This window comes from Heterodontus francisci, chromosome 4 (genome assembly GCF_036365525.1).
Source record: "Heterodontus francisci isolate sHetFra1 chromosome 4, sHetFra1.hap1, whole genome shotgun sequence".
NCBI classification, from domain to species: Eukaryota; Metazoa; Chordata; class Chondrichthyes; order Heterodontiformes; family Heterodontidae; genus Heterodontus; species Heterodontus francisci.
In genome coordinates, this window is record NC_090374.1 from 4014434 (window position 1) to 4031827 (window position 17394).

At 55.6% G+C, this 17394-nt stretch overlaps 1 protein-coding gene across 1 annotated transcript in view; it reads right to left on the bottom strand.

Annotated features, from left to right (window-relative positions):
• Positions 1-1423: 1423 nt before the first annotated feature.
• The window catches only part of il7r (interleukin 7 receptor), a 141214-nt gene continuing 125243 nt past the window's right edge, over positions 1424-17394 (bottom strand). Inside the window, exons 7-8 of the mRNA XM_068029093.1 lie at positions 10466-10541; positions 1424-2750 (exon numbers count right to left, since the gene is read on the bottom strand). Coding sequence (XP_067885194.1) covers positions 2244-2750; positions 10466-10541 — 583 coding nt within the window. The 3' untranslated portion in view covers positions 1424-2243. The remainder of the gene's footprint in view (positions 2751-10465; positions 10542-17394) is intronic.

The window sequence follows — 17394 nt, forward strand, 5'->3', positions numbered from 1 at the left end:
GAATATTTTGCGTCAGTATTTACAGTAGAGAAAGAAAATGTTGTCGAGGAGAATACTGAGATACAGACTACTAGGCTAGATGGGATTGAGGTTCACAAGGAGGAGGTGTTATCAATTTTGGAAAGTGTGAAAATAGATAAGTCCCCTGGGGCAGATGGGATTTATCCTAGGATTCTCTGGGAAGCTAGGGAGGAGATTGCAGAGCCTTTGTCCTTGATCTTTATGTCGTCATTGTCGACAGGAATAGTGCCGGAAGACTGGAGGATAGCAAATGTTGTCCCCTTGTTCAAGAAGGGGAGTAGAGACAGCCCTGGTAATTATAGACCTGTGAGCCTTACTTCGGTTGTGGGTAAAATGTTGGAAAAGGTTATAAGAGACAGGATTTATAATCATCTAGAAAAGAATAAGTTCATTAGCGATAGTCAGCACGGTTTTGTGAAGGGTTGGTCGTGCCTCACAAACCTTATTGAGTTTTTCGAGAAGGTGACCAAACAGGTGGATGAGGGTAAAGCAGTGGATGTGGTGTATATGGATTTCAGTAAGGCGTTTGATAAGGTTCCCCACGGTAGGCTATTGCAGAAAATACGGAAGTATGGGGTTGAAGGTGATTTAGAGCTTTGGATCAGAAATTGGCTAGCTGAAAGAAGACAGTGCAGCACTCCCTCAGTACTGACCCTCTGACAATGCAGCACTCCCTCAGTACTGACCCTCCGACAGTGCTGCGCTCCCTCAGTACTGACCCTCCGACAGTGCGGAGCTCCCTCAGTACTGACCCTCCGACAGTGCGGCGCTCCCTCAGTACTGACCCTCTGACAATGCAGCACTCCCTCAGTACTGACCCTCCGACAGTGCTGCGCTCCCTCAGTACTGACCCTCCGACAGTGCGGAGCTCCCTCAGTACTGACCCTCCGACAGTGCGGCGCTCCCTCAGTACTGACCCTCCGACAGTGCGGAGCTCCCTCAGTACTGACCCTCCGACAGTGCGGCGCTCCCTCAGTACTGACCCTCCGACAGGGCTGCGCTCCCTCAGTACTGACCCTCCGACAGTGCGGAGCTCCCTCAGTACTGACCCTCCGACAGTGTGGCGCTCCCTCAGTACTGACCCTCCGACAGTGCTGCGCTCCCTCAGTACTGACCCTCCGACAGTGCTGCGCTCCCTCAGTACTGACCCTCCGACAGTGCGGAGCTCCCTCAGTACTGACCCTCCGACAGTGCGGAGCTCCCTCAGTACTGACCCTCCGACAATGCAGCACTCCCTCAGTACTGACCCTCCGACAGTGCTGCGCTCCCTCAGTACTGACCCTCCGACAGTGCGGAGCTCCCTCAGTACTGACCCTCTGACAATGCAGCACTCCCTCAGTACTGACCCTCCGACAGTGCGGAGCTCCCTCAGTACTGACCCTCCGACAGTGCGGCGCTCCCTCAGTACTGACCCTCCGACAGTGCTGCGCTCCCTCAGTACTGACCCTCCGACAGTGCGGAGCTCCCTCAGTACTGACCCTCCGACAGTGTGGCGCTCCCTCAGTACTGACCCTCCGACAGTGCTGCGCTCCCTCAGTACTGACCCTCCGACAGTGCTGCGCTCCCTCAGTACTGACCCTCCGACAGTGCTGCGCTCCCTCAGTACTGACCCTCCGACAGTGCTGCGCTCCCTCAGTACTGACCCTCCGACAGTGTGGCGCTCCCTCAATACTGACTCTCCGACAGTGCAGCGCTCCCTCAGAAAAGCACGGGGAATGTGTGCTCTGGGTGTGTATGACTGGGTGTTGGGCTGGAGGGGAGTGTGGGCCGGGGTTCTGGCTGCACGGTGAGTATGGGCCTGTGATTTCAGCTGCACGGTGAGTTGGGGGCTGGGGTTTTGGCTACACGGTGAGTGTGGGCCCAGGAGTTGGGCACATGGGGAGTGTGTGCCCAGGATTTTGGTTATACGGTGAGTGTGGGCCCAGGATTTTGGTTATATGATGAGTGTGGGCCCAGGAGTTTGGCACATGGGGAGTGTGAGCCCAGGATTTTGGTTATACGGTTCCGATGAAGGGTCACTGACCCAAAACATTAACTCTGCTTCTCTTTCCACAGATGCTGCCAGACCTGCTGAGTGGTTCCAGCAGTTCTTGTTTTTATTTTGGTTATACGGTGAGTGTGGGCCCAGGAGTTTGGTTATACGGTGAGTGTGGGCCCAGGAGTTGGGCGGTGTTAGGAGTGTGGGTTCCGGAGGTGTTTGCCTGTGGGCTGGGCCCTCCCCGTCACTGTATCTTATATAAGTTTGACATGGTGATATACGATTCATCAGGAGGAGCAACAGGGCTGCCGGCAATAGTCAAGCCCAGGTTCCGACCTCTGGCCCCTCCAGCACCAGATCCCTCTGTGCTCCGATCACCATTGCTCTCCTTCACACAAGGAGCTCCACCATCTGAACTGTCCCCAGTCAGAGAACCCAGCAAGTGGCAGGAAGTCTCTACACTGCCATGGGGCTGAACCCCTGGGGAGAGGCAGAGTGGAGGGGCAGAAGGTTCAGGGGGCTCTTCAGCACAGTGCTGGGTATTAGTCCCGATGCTCCATGCTCCCTTCTCCTCAAAGGGATCACCCAGTATCAGCAGCTCCTTCTCGGTGGTAACGCTGTTGCAGACGGCAGCCTCGTTGACTGGGGATGGGTAACAGTGGCACAACTGGGCTCCTCTAACCTGAATGGTGTCCACTCTGCTCTCCAACACATCCAGAAAACTGTATGGGTTAAAACTCACCTCAACTGCCTGCAACACAGAGCACAGAACTCAATACTTAAAGACATCGAGCTCTGACAGAATGAAGCTCCTTCTACACAGTCCCCATCAAACACTCCCCAGGACAGGTACACCATGGAGTTAGATACAGAGTAAAGCTCCCTCTACACTTTCCCCATCAAACGCTCCCAGGACAGGTACAGCACGGGGGTGAGATACAGAGTAAAGCTCCCTCTACACTGTCCCCATCAAACACTCCCAGAACAGGTCCAGCACAGGGTTAGCCATTCCAATTGGCGTGGAGGGGTTTCCTGTACGGGCTGCTCCTGCACACTCTCCACTTCCTCGCCCTCGTCAGCCGGCCGGACACGCCCTGGCGGTCCGCATTGCCATCTGGCGGCGAGGGGAAACCCCGATGGAGGTCTCTCTACGCGGGAGTCTTCCCCCTTTACATCGGGGACCTGGGGTGGAGGGTGCTGCACAGAGCAGTCCCGTGCAATAGGCTTTTAAGTAGGTTCACGGACTCCCAGGCCAGCTGTACTTTCTGCGGCCTGGACGAGTCCGTGTTCCACATTTATACGGAGTGTGCGAGCTTGCAGCCCCTATTTGAGTATCTGAAGGGGCTGCTCCTCAAATTCTGGCTGCACTTCAGTCCCACGCTCCTGATCTTTGGGCACCCGGTGCGGAGGGGCTTGGGCCGGGAGGAGGATCTCCTCGTCGGTCTGCTCCTGGGCCTGGCCAAGGTGGCAATTCACAGGTCCAGGTTGCGGGCTGTCGGGGGGTCCGTCCTCCCCGATTGCCTGCCCCTCTTCCGCGGTTACGTTCGCGCCCGGGTGTCCCTGGAAAAGGAGCATGCGGTGTCCGCCGGTACGCTCGAGGCCTTCCGCGACCGGTGGGTACCGCAGGGACGAGAGTGCATCGTCGACGCCGAGAATGGCATTTTAATTTGAGTTTTTGTTTATTTATCTGGTTTTAATAAAGTTATTTTAAAATTATAAGTGTGTATATAAAGGGGGCCTGTGGAATAAAGGCCCCCTCGACATATAAAAAATATATAAAGGGGGCCTGGGGTATAAAGGCCCCCTCGACAAAAAAAAACGGGGATTGGCTGGTCAATTTGGAGCACTTCCTGCCAGCAATCAGGGGGAGCAGCTGCACCTGTGCTGCAGCAACTGCAGAGTGGAGAGTGGAGAGTGGAGAGTGCAGCAACTGGAGAGAGAGAAAGGTGAATACAGAGTGGAGAGTGGAGACTGCAGCAACTGGGGAGAGAGACTGGAGAAAGGTGAATACAGAGTGGAGGGAAACCATCAAGGAAGGCTGCAACTTTTCTGGAGAGGTGGGTGTCAGGGCACCTGAAAGACTCTTAAGTTTAAACTGTTTGGGGGAGGGAGAAGAGGCCTGAAGACTCAGGGGTGGGGCAGCCAAATCCAGTAGGGGCCCCGGTATTTGTATTGGTGTTTGCACACAGGGAGCTCCCTCCCCACCCCAACTGCCTGCTCGGGACAGCTGGAGTTGCCCGGGTGAAGACTGTCTTGTTAAAATCAGAAGAGGAGAGTACCGGGCGGCTCCAGCCGTCCCGGGCGACGAAGCCTCCCCCAACTGGAAGACAACAAACAGTTTTGGACTAATTGTTATAAAGGTGCTCCAACTGGCAGTTGGATCAAACATCCTTTTCAGTCTTTCTCTCCCTTCCTCCACTCAGTCGCCTCAGTCACCTATCCTCCCCTTTTCCTTTACCATCCTACCCCATCCTCCTCTACTCCCACTCCACCTTGTTTAAAGTTTGCTTTTTAAAAAATTGTGTAAATTTGTTTTGTTTCTTGGGGGTGGACGTGGCTCTTAGACCCCATGGCAAGCCCTCCCTCGCCGGTGGCGGGGCCTTCCCGTACATATGCTGCTGCGGCTGCTGCAGCTGCACCTGTTGCCCCGTCACCGTTTGCTTTAGTAACATCAAAGCATGGGGTCAAGAGCAACGTCCACCCGAACATGACTATAGAGGCATGCGTGAAAGCAATGGCCGAGGTTGTCGGCCTTTCGGCCATTGTTGCAGCCTCTAAAATGTACGGGAAGGCAGTGTTATTCCTGAAGACCGAGCGGGCGGTGTCCCTGGCTCTGAGCAAGGGGCTCACCGTGGGCGGGACCTTTCTGCCAGTGGACCCCCTGGAGGCCACTGCGCAAAGGCTCATTCTATCCAATGTCCCACCCCTCACCCCTGGTGAGCTCCTCCTTCCCCACCTGCACCATCTGGGGGAGGTAAAGACGGGGCTCACCCCAGTCCCGCTCAGTCTTCGGGAGAACAGCCTCCGACACGTGTACTCCTTCCGCCGCCAGTTATTCATGCAGCTGGCGCGGGAGGAGGTGACAGAGGGCCACTTTAATGTAGAATTCCAGGGGACGGCCTACCGCGTCTTCTGGACCTTGGACGGGGTGCGGTGCCATGTCTGTAAGGGGGTGGGGCATGTTCGTAAGACTCCAACTCAGCGGCCCTCGGCTCAACGCTGCACCTCCTCCCACCTCCCCTACACCACCACCAGATACCATTCAGTCGGTACCGGAGGCTGTGGTTTTCACGGCCTCCCGATCTCGGGAAGTCAACTTGCCCCAGGGCTGGGCTCAGGCCCAGGGTGAATAAAAAAAAGGAGAGTGTGGAGGTGGAGGCCTCTGATGATATGGAGGTCTCTGAGCCTCCGCACACAACTGGGAAAAAGAGGAGAAGGCACCCCTCCACAGAGGTAACAAGGGGCCCTGAGGTGCAGGGCCCATCTGTTGGAGGGGAGCTGTCTCCTGTTTCGGGTCCCCAGGTTTCCCCTACCGCCACCACCAAGGCTGCAAAGTCCGGGCAGGAGCACTCTATTCCTCAGGATGGAGGGGAGGGGAAGTCCCCGGTACTTGAGGCCCCTCCTGAAGGAGTAAGTGGGGCCCTGCTTGTGGTGGGGGAGCCTGGGGACTCCGCCCATTCTGCCACTGCTACTGGGTCGGGTGCCCTGAATGAAGGGGAGGGCGAGGCCCCAGAGGGTCGGGCCTCCCAGCCGGAGTCCACCACCAACCAGGAGACACCCGACCCAGTTATAACTGAGAATGCTGCCCCATCTGCTGGGCCTGTGGGTGCTGGCGGAGCGGGAGATGGCCTCCTCCCTCCGCCTCCAGTCTCGGCTCCGGCTGGTTTCCTGGAGTCCGGAGCTTCTGTCTCCCCCCGGACCACGCATTGGCCTGGGGATGGAGGTGGAGGGGGGTCCTGAACCGCTGGTGCCTACAGGCTCCAGTTTCACAATAGAACCCAGAGAGGACTCCTCCGCCATCGATCCTGGGGGTGGGATCGTGACGGAGGCGGGACCAGCTGGCGCGGCCGGGACGTCCACCCCACAGTGTGTGGTGGATGTGTCGGCCGCTGGCGGTGACAACCCGGAGGAGGATGGTGATTCGGTGGGGGGCACGGAGGATGACCTTGATTCCATCGCCAGTGAGGTGGTGGAGTCCCTCGTGCCTCCCACCGAATCTCCTCTCATCCCCACGGCGGAACTCCGGGATTTCCTCGCGGTTTGCTGGGGTTGCCGCAATAAAGTTCAGCTGGCCCTCGACCGTTGGTCGAATCTGGCGCTGATCAAACAGTCCGTCCGTGCCGCCCTTAAGATAGCGGGCAAGCGCGCGGTCGTGAAACTGGTTGAGAGGCGCCGTTTTAATGTGTTCCTCAATGGGTTGCTGGGGGAGTGGAGGGCCAGGTGCACTTCCACTCCCTCCTCACAGTGAGGTGTTGGTGACGGGTTTTAAGTACCTTTGACATGAAGATAACCATAGCCAGCCTCAACATCAACGGCAGCAGAGGGGCTCACCGCAGATTTCACAATCTCTCAGTCCTCAGGGAAGGGAGATACGCGGTGAGCTTTCTGCAGGAAACCCACACTGTTCCGGGAGACAAAGCCAACTGGCTCCTGGAGTGGCAGGGTGGGGTCTACATGAGTCACCTCACCCCTATTTCTAGTGGGTTGGCTATGTTGTTGGCCCCGACTTTTCAGCCAGAGATCTTGGGGGTCAAGGAGCTAGTGCCGGGCCGCTTGCTCCACCTCGCCGTTCGCCTGGGTAGCGTGCCGCTCCACTTTGTGAACGTGTACGTGCCCCGGCCCGGCGCGTTGCAAGCATGCTTCTTTGAAGACGTGTCCGCTCTCTTGAGCTCCATCGATAGCGGCGAGTGCATCATCCTTGGGGGGGATTTTAACTGCACCCTCGAGGTGGGGGATCGCTCCGGTCCCCAGCGCGGCCAAGCGTTGGTGGAGAAGTTGAGGGGACTGATCAGCTCCCTTAACTTGGTGGACGTCTGACGGAATCTCCATCCCGACTCCAGCGCCTTCACGTGGAGGTCTGGAGGAGGGGGGTCGCGAATCGACCGCCTCTACATTTCGCAGGCGTACGTCTCCCGCGTTTCGGCGGCCTCCATGCGGCTGGTGCCGTGCTCGGACCACCGCCTGGTGTGGGCGGAATTCACTCCGCTCCGCACGCGGGCGGGGTCCGCATACTGGCACTTTAACAACCGGCTGCTGGAGGACGAGCGATTTCGGGACTCGTTCTGTCGATTCTGGGCCGACTGGAGAAGGAAGCAGGGGGGCTTCCCCTCCTTGAGGCTATGGTGGGATGTGGACAAGACTCACATCCACGTCTTCTGTCAGGAGTACGCGAAGGGGTCGACCAAGAGGCGGGAAGCCGAGATCGGGCGCCCTGAGAGGGAGGTGCTCGACTTGGAATCCCGCCTCGGTCATGCCGTCGCGGACCCGGCCCTGTGGCAGGCGTACAAAGAGAAGAAGGGCGCGCTGAGGGACCTGCAGCTCATAGGGTCCCGAGGCGCGTACGTGAGGTCGCGGATCCAGATCCTGGAAGAATTGGACTGCGCCTCACATTTCTTCTACTCGCTGGAAAAATGGCGGGGGGTCCGTAAGCAGCTCGTCGAGCTGCTGGCCGACGACGGGTCCTCCATCACGGATCCGGAGGGAATGGGCCTCCTGGTCCGTACCTAGTCCTGTGCGTTGTTCTCTCCAGATCCGTCCAGCGAGGACACGCGCAGAGTTTTGTGGGAGGACCTGCCGCAGGTCAGCCCGGAGGGCGCCGAAGGATTGGAAGCTCCGCTCACGTTGGCGGAGCTGACTGGCGCCCTCCACCAGCTCTCGAGGGGCAAATCCCCAGGGCTGAATGGGTTGACCGAGGAGTTCCTCAGGGCGTTCTGGGACGTCCTGGGGGACGATTACGCGCGGGTCCTGGGGGAAAGCCTGGCGACCGGGGAGATGCCCCTCTCGTGGCGCAGGGCACTCATCGTCCTGCTGTCGAAGAGGGGCGATCTCCACCTGCTTAAAAACTGGCGTCCGGTCTCCCTCCTCAGCACGGATTATAAGATCTTTGCCCGGGCTATGTCTACCTGCCTGGGCTCCGTGCTGGCCCACATGATCCACCCCGACCAGTCCTACATGGTCCCAGGCCGGTCCATCCAGGACAACATCCACCTGGTCCGGGACCTGATCCATCTTTCCCAGAGGACTGGTCAGTCGGTCGCCTTTCTCTCCCTCGATCAGGAGAAGGCGTTCGACAGGGTGGATCACGATTACCTTTTCGGGACTCTGCGCGCTTTCGGACTCGGGCCGCATTTCGTGGCCCGGGTCCGACTTTTATACGCCGCCGCAGAGTGTCTAGTCAAAGTTAACGGGTCCTTGACGGCGCCCCTTCGATTTGGGAGAGGAGTGCGTCAGGGGTGCCCCATGTCCGGCCAATTGTATACCATCTGCGTGGAGCCCTTCCTGTGCCTGCTTCGCAGGAGGTTGACGGGATTGGCTCTGCGCGAGCCGGCCATGAGGGTCGTCCTCTCGGCTTACGCCGACGATGTGCTCCTCGCAATCACAGATCCCGTTGACTTGCGGAGGATGTGCGACTGCCAGCAGACCTTTTCTGCCGCATCCTCCGCGAGGATCAATTGGGAGAAATGTTCCGGACTCCTGGTTGGTCAGTGGCGGGTGAACTCCCTGCCGGAGGAGTTGACACTTTTTACGTGGAGCACCACGCACCTCCTCAATCTGGGAGTCCACCTTAGCCCCGCTGAGGAAGCCTGGCCGGCAAACTGGCAGGAGTTGGAGGCGAAAGTCACCGCTCGGCTGGGGCGCTGGACAGGACTGCTTCGAGTGCTTTCCTACAGGGGCCGAGCGCTGGTCATAAACCAACTGGTGGCCTCCATGCTGTGGTACCGGTTGGTCGCTTTGGCCCCGCCCTCTGCATTCGCCACCACGTTCCAGAAGAAAGACGTTGATTTCTTCTGGGGCAAGAGGAAACACTGGGTCTCTGCCGCGGTCCTGAGTCTCCTGATTGAGGAGGGCGGCCAGTCACTGGTGTGCGTCCGCACCCAGGCTGCGACTCTCTGCCTTCGGACTCTGCAGAGATACCTGTACGTCGAGCGTCCTCCCAGATGGTGTGCGCTGGCGACGTATTTTTTCCGCCAGTGTCACTGCCTTCAAGACGACACGCAGCTCCCGGCGGATACTATTAGCAGCGCCTCTCTGAGGGAGTTGCCGAGATCTATTCAGAGTCTGGAACATGGTCACCTCCAGTCAGGGCGATCCCCCACAGGCGGATGAGAGTGCCTCGGCTGTCCGGGCGGCCGACTCTGGGGACCGGCCGACGGGCAGAGGAGTCGCCGAAGCCCCCGGGATGCACCTCACTGAGGTTGACGTGGGAGCTCAGGAGTGTGGAGCAGGGGTCAGCTCGGCCGGAACTGCTCATCGGATCCAGGCCCCTAAACCCTCCTCGGGAGCTGGTGCCACACAACCCGAGCCGCCTCTCGGAAATGCCCTCTGTGCCATTCCAAACGGTGTGGAGGGGTTTCCTGTACGGGCTGCTCCTGCACACTCTCCACTTCCTCGCCCTCGTCAGCCGACCGGACACGTCCTGGTGGTCCGCGTTTCCATCTGACGGTGAGGAGAAACCCTGATGGAGGTCTCTCTACGCGGGTGTCCTCCCCCTTTACATCGGGCACCTGGGGTGGAGGGTGTTGCACAGAGCAGTCCTGTGCGATAGATTTTTAAGTAGGTTCACGGACTCCCAGGCCGCCTGTAATTTCTGCGGCCTGGACGAGTCCATGTTCCATGTATATATGGAGTGTGCGAGGTTGCAGCCCCTCTTTGAGTATCTGAAGGGGCTGCTCCTCAAGTTCTGGCTGCACTTCAGTCCCACGCTCCTGATCTTTGGGCACCCGGTGCGGAGGGGTGTGGGCCGGGAGGAGAATCTCCTCGTCGGTCTGCTCCTGGGCCTGGCCAAGGCGGCAATTCACAGGTCCAGGCTGTGAGCCGTCGGGGGGTTGGTCCTCCCCGATTGCCTGCCCCTCTTCCGCGGTTACGTTCGCGCTCGGGTGTCCCTGGAGAAGGAGCATGTGGTGTCCGCCGGTACGCTTGAGGCCTTCCGCGACCGGTGGGCACCGCAGGGACTGGAGTGCATTGTCAACGCCGAGAATGGCATTTTAATTTGAGTTTTTGTTTTATTTGACTGTTTTTAATCAAGTTATTTTAAAATCTATATAAAGGGGGCCTGAGGAATAACAGCCACCTGAACAAAAATATATAAAAGGGGCCTGGAGTATAAAGGCCACCTTAAAACTAAAAACGGGTTTAGATATACCGTAAAACTCTCTCTCCACAGTCCCATAAAATAAAACAGGATGAGTAAAGCTCCGTCTACATTGTCCCCATCAAACACTCCCACCCTGTATTATTAAGCCTCACCTTGTTTGGTTTCATGTAAAGCTGCTCCAAGGCATATTTAGGGTTTGGAATCTTGGGCCAAATATGAGGTTTGATCCTGTGAGATGAACAGTTTAATTAATTCCTGTCTGCAGCAAGAGAGCAGTGGGAATATCTGAGAGCAGTCACCTCAGATTTCTGGGTTCCCTGTATCCTGACACACCATCTCCCTACGGAGAATTGGGTTTGGGATCTCGGGATAGTTTTGTGCAGGGATTGGCAGATGTAATGGTACAATGTAGTTGGGGGGAAGGGAGATATAGTGCTGCGATATAATTGATGTATCGGGGAAGACATGTTGGGGGATGAGGGGGGGTGTGGGAGGGATGTGGGGGGCATGAGGGACCGATGAGGAGGGGATGTTCGGGGGGATAAGGGGGGATGAGAGGGGATGAGGGAGAGGTGAACAGGGAGGTGAGCGGGGGCATGAGGGAGCAATGAGATGGGCAGATGAGGGGTGGATGAGGGGGGTGATGAGGGTGAGGGCGAGATGAGGGGAGGGATGGGACGTTGATGAGGGAGGAGGATGATGGGGGTGAGGAGGGGGGGATGAGGGGAGAAATGGGGGGGCGATGAGGGGGAGGAGGGGGAGGAGGGGGATGGGGGGACGAGGGGGTTTTGAGGGGGAATGGGGGGAAGGGGGGTGATGATGGATGTGGGGGTGATTGGGGGATGTGGAGGTGAGGGCGGGGATGGGGAGGTGAGGGCAGGATGAGGGGGAAAGATGATGGGGGGTGATGAGGAGGGGATGCAGGGGGACGGGGGAAGGAGGGGGAGGTGAGGGGTTTTTCTTCACCACTTCTTTATCTTTTTGTTCCCTCTGTGATATCATCTGCAGTAACACAGTCATTTCTTCCTGTATATTCTTGACTCCCAACTACACCTCCCCCCCTCCCCCTCCCTCACCCTCACCCTCCCCCCTCACCCTCCCCCTCCCCATCACCCTCCCCCCTCCCCTCCGCCTCCACCCTCCCTTCCCCACTCCCCCTCCTCCCCCACCCTTCCCTACCCCACACCCTCCCCCACACACTCCCCTCTCTGTATCTTCCTCCATCACCTACAATATTCCCTATCTCTGTAACCTGCTCCAGCCTCTACAACCCTCCCTATCTCTGTAACCTAGGGTAGGCGGTGACGTAGTGGTATTATCACTGGACTAGTAACCCAGAGACCCAGGGTATTGATCTGGAGACATGGGTTCAAATCCCACCACAGCAGAAGGTGGAATTTGAACTTAATAAAAAAAATCTGGAATTAAAAGCTAGTCTAATGATGGCCATGAAACCATTGTCGATTGTTGTAAAAACCCATCTGGTTCACTAATGTCCTTTAGGGAAGGAAATCTACTGTCCTTACCTGGTCTGGCCTACATGTGACTCCAGATCCACAGCAATGTGGTTAACTCTTACATGCCCTCTGAAATGGCCTAGCAAGCCACTCAGTTGTACCTAACCGCTACGAAGTCTATAAAAAGGAATGAAACCATACAGACCACCCGGCATCGACCTAGGCACCGGAAACGACAACGGCAAACCCAGCCCTGTCGACCCTGCAAAGTCCTCCTTACTAACATCTGGGGGCTTGTGCCAAAGTTAGGAGTCAAGCAACAGCCTGACATACTCACACTCACGGAATCATACCTTACAGACAATGTCCCAGACACTACCATCACCATCCTCGGGTATGTCCTGTCCCGGCGGCAGGACAGACCCACCGGAGGTGGTGGCACAGTGGTATACAGTAGGGAGGGAGTTGCCCTGGGAGTCCTCAACATCGACTCCGGACCTCATAAAGTCTCATGGCATCAGGTTAAATATGGGCAAGGTAACCTCCTACTGATTACCACCTACCGCCCTCCCTCAGCTGATGACTCAGTACTCCTCCATGTTGAACACCACTTGGAGGAAGCACTGATGGTGGCAAGGGCACAAAATGTACTCTGGGTGAGGGACTTCAATGTCCATCACCATGAGTGGCTCGGTAGCACCACTACTGACCGAGCTGGCGGAGTCCTAAAGGACATAGCTGCTAGACTGGGTCTGCGACAGGTGGTGGGGGAACCAACACGAGGGAAGAACATACTCGACCTCGTTCTCACCAATCTGCCTGCCGCGGATGCATCTGTCCATGACTGTATTGGTAGGAGTGACCACCGCACAGTCCTTGTGGAGACGAAGTCCCGCCTTCACATTGAGGATACCGTCCATCGTGTTGTGTGGCACTATCACCGTGTTGAATGGGATAGATTTCGAACAGATCTAGCAACGCAAAACTGGGCATCCATGAGGCGCTGTGGGCCTCATCAGCAGCAGAATTGTACTCAATCACAATCTGTAACCTCATGGCCCGGCATATCCCCCACTCTACCATTACCATCAAGCCAGGAGACCAACCCTGGTTCAATGAAGAGTGCAGGAGGGCATGCCAGGAGCAGCACCAGGCATACCTCAAAATGAGGTGTCAACCTGGTGAAGCTACAACACAGGACTAGCTGCGTGCCAAACTGCGTAAGCAGCATGCGATAGACAGAGCTAAGTGATCCCATAACCAACGGATCAGATCTAAGCTCTGCAGTCCTGCCACATCCAGCCGTGAATGGTGGTGGACAATTAAACAACTAACTGGGAGGAGGTGGCTCCACAAATATCCCCATCCTCAATGATGGGGGAGCCCAGCACATCAGTGCGAAAGATAAGGCTGAAGCATTTGCAACAATCTTCAGCCAGAAGTGCTGAGTTGATGATCCATCTTGGCCTCCTCCTGAAGTCCTCAGCATCACAGATGCCAAACCTCAGCCAATTCGATTCACTCCATGTGATATCAAGAAACGACTGAAGGCACTGGATACTGCAAAAGCTATGAGCCCTGACAATATTCCGGCAATAGTACTGAAGACCTGTGCTCCAGAACTTGCCGCGCCCCGAGCCAAGCTGTTCCAGTGCAGCTACAACACTGGCATCTACCCTGCAATGTGGAAAATTGCCCAGGTATGTCCTGTACACAAAAAGCAGGACAAGTCCCACCCGGTCAACTACCGCCCCATTAGCCTACTCTCAATCATCAGTAAAGTGATGGAAGGGGTCATCAACAGTGCTATCAAGTGGCACTTGCTTAGCAACAACCTGCTCAGTGATGCTCAGTTTGGGTTCCGCCAGGGCCACTCAGCTCCTGACCTCATTACAGCCTTGGTTCAAACATGGACAAAAGAGCTGAACTCAAGAGGTGAGGTGAGAGTGACTGCCCTTGACATCAAGGAAGCATTTGACCGAGTATGGCATCAAGGAGCCCTAGCAAAACTGGAGTCAATGGGAATCAGGGGGAAAACCCTCCGCTGGCTGGAGTCATACCCAGCGCAAAGGACGATGGTTGTGGTTGTTGGAGGTCAATCATCTAAGCTCCAGGACATCACTGCAGGAGTTCCTCAGGATAGTGTCCTAGGCCCAACCATCTTCAGCTGCTTCATCAATGACCTTCCTTCAATCATCAGGTCAGAAGTGGGGATGTTCGCTGATGATTGCACAATGTTCAGCACCATTCGTGACTTCTCAGATACTGAAGCAGTCTGTGTAGAAATGCAGCAAGACCTGGACAACATCCAGGCTTGGGCTGATAAGTGGCAAGTAACATTCGCGCCATACAAGTGCCAGGCAATGACCATCTCCAACAAGAGAGAATCTAACCATTGCCCCTTGACATTCAATGGCATTACCATCGCTGAATCCCCCACTATCAACATCCTAGGGGCTACCATTGACCGAAAACTGAACTGGAGTAGCCATATAAATACCGTGGCTACAAGAGCAGGTCAGAGGCTAGGAATCCTGAGGCGAGTAACTCATCTCCTGACTCCCCAAAGCCTGTCCACAATCTACAAGGCACAAGTCAGGAGTGTGATGGAATACTCTCCACTTGCCTGGATGGGTGCAGCTCCAACAACACTCAAGAAGCTCGACACCATCCAGGACAAAGCGGCCCGCTTGATTGGCACCCCATCCACAAACATTCACTCCCTCCACCACCGACGCACAGTGGCAGCAGTGTGTACCATCTACAAGATGCACTGCAGCAATGCACCAAGGCTCCTTAGACAGCACCTTCTAAACCCGCGACCTCTACCAACTAGAAGGACAAGGGCAGCAAATACATGAGAACACCACCACCTGCAAGTTTCCCTCCAAGTCACACACCATCCTGACTTGGAACTATATCGCCGTTCCTTCACTGTCGCTGGGTCAGAATCCTGGAACTCCCTTCCTAACAGCACTGTGGGTATACCTACCCCACATAGACTGCAGCAGTTCAAGAAGGCAGCTCACCACCACCTTCTCAAAGGCAATTAGGGATGGGCAATAAATGCTCGCCTGGCCAGCGACGCCCACATCCCGTGAATGAATAAAGAAAAAAAAACCTCCTCCAGACCCTCCAACCCTCCCTATCTCTGTAACCCCCTCCAGACCCTCCAACCCTCCCTATCTCTGTAAGCTCCTCCAGACCCTACAACCCTCCCTATCTCTGTAAGCTCCTCCAGACCCTACAACCCTCCCTATCTCTGAAAGCTCCTCCAGACCCTGCAACCCTCCCTATCTCTGTAACCTCCTCCAGTCCCTACAACCCTCCCTATCGCTGTAACCTCCTCAAGACCCTACAACCCTACCTATCGTTGTAACCTCCTCAAGACCCTACAACTCTCCCTATCTCTGTAACCTCCACCAGCCTTTACCAACCCTCCCTATCTCTGTAACCTGCTCCAGCCTCTACAACCCTCCCTATCTCTGTACGCTCCTCAAGATCCTACAACCCTCCCTATCTCTGTAACCTCCTCCCCTCCCTATCACTGTAACCTCCTCCAGACCCTACAACCCTCCCTATCGCTGTAACCTCCTCAAGGCCATTCAACTCTCCCTATCTCTGTAACCTCCACCAGCCCATACCAACCCTCCCTATCTCTGTAACCCCCTCGAGACCCTACAACCCTCCCTATCTCTGTAACCCCCTCTAGACCCTACAACTCTCCCTATCTCTGTAACCCCCTCCAGACCCTACAACTCTCCCTATCTCTGTAACCCCCTCCAGACCCTACAACCCTCCCTATCTCTGTAACCCCCTCCAGACCCTACAACCCTCCCTATCTCTGTAACCCCCTCCCTTCACCCAACAGCAGGAGGGCTAGAGATGCAAAAGTGCCACTGATTGTATCCTCTATCAGTGACAGGCTGAGATGATTTGTCGTGGGGTGGAAGACGATGGATTTGGTCTTTCCAATGTTCAGCTGAGGGCACGGATAAGGGTTTCAGCAGCTAATAGAAATATTAAACAAGCTGGGCTAAGGGGAGACGGTGGCGTAGTAGTGATACTGAACTAGTAATCTAGAGGCCCAGGCTAATCCTTCCATGAGAGCAGGTAGAATTTAAATTCAATTAAATAATGAATGTAATTAATAAAAATATGGGATTGAAAGCTAGTCCCAGAAATGGTGCCATGAAACTATCAATTGTAGTAAAAATGTCCTTTAGGGAAGGAAATCCTCCATCTTTCCCCAGTCTGGCCTACATGTGACTCCAGACCCACAGCAATGTGACTGACTCGTAACTGCCCTCTGAAATGGCCGAGCAAACATCGCAGTTCAAGGGCAATTAGAGATTGGCAACAAATGCTGGTCTTGCCAGCAACGCCCACATCCCATGAAAGAATAATAAAAAAATTAAATAGGTTGGTAGGATATGGTGTTTTGAAGAAAATGGCTGTCTCAATTGTTCTGGCACCCAAATAGAGCAGAATCAAATCCCTGCTTCAACTTGGTTGTCACAATGGCAGGAATCACTTTCATTTATTCTGAGAGACCCCCAGGGTAATCAACGTCAGTCACAGTCGGTGGGAATTTATCAGTTCAAGATCAAGCAGCAAGTGAGCTGGATTCAATGGGTGGGTAGAGTCAGTGATAGTGAGGAGTGTCCATGGGCTGTGGGAGGGGATTAAATGGGTGGGTAGAGTCAGTGATAGGGGAGAGTGTCCATGGGCTGTGGGAGGGGATTAAATGGGTGGGTAGAGTCAGTGATAGTGAGGAGTGTCCATGGGCTGTGGGAGGGGATTAAATGGGTGGGTAGAGTCAGTGATAGTGAGGAGTGTCCATGGGTTGTGGGAGGGGATTAAATGGGTGGGTAGAGTCAGTGATAGTGAGGAGAGTCCATGGGCTGTGGGAGGGGATTAAATGGGTGGGTAGAGTCAGTGATAGGGGAGAGTGTCCATGGGCTGTGGGAGGGGATTAAATGGGTGGGTAGAGTCAGTGATAGGGGAGAGTGTCCATGGGCTGTGGGAGGGGATTAAATGGGTGGGTAGAGTCAGTGATAGGGGAGAGTGTCCATGGGCTGTGGGAGGGGATTAAATGGGTGGGTAGAGTCAGTGATAGTGAGGAGTGTCCATGGGCTGTGGGAGGGGATTAAATGGGTGGGTAGAGTCAGTGATAGTGAGGAGTGTCCATGGGCTGTGGGAGGGGATTAAATGGGTGGGTAGAGTCAGTGATAGTGAGGAGTGTCCATGGGCTGTGGGAGGGGATTAAATGGGTGGGTAGAGTCAGTGATAGTGAGGAGTGTCCATGGGCTGTGGGAGGGGATTAAATGGGTGGGTAGAGTCAGTGATAGTGAGGAGTGTCCATGGGCTGTGGGAGGGGATTAAATGGGTGGGTAGAGTCAGTGATAGTGAGGAGTGTCCATGGGCTGTGGGAGGGGATTAAATGGGTGGGTAGAGTCAGTGATAGTGAGGAGTGTCCATGGGCTGTGGGAGGGGGTTAAATGGGTGGGTAGAGTCAGTGATAGTGCGGAGTGTCCATGGGCTGTGGGAGGGGGTTAAATGGGTGGGTAGAGTCTATCATAGGGGAGAGTCTACATGAGCTGTGGAGGGGGTTAAATGGGTGG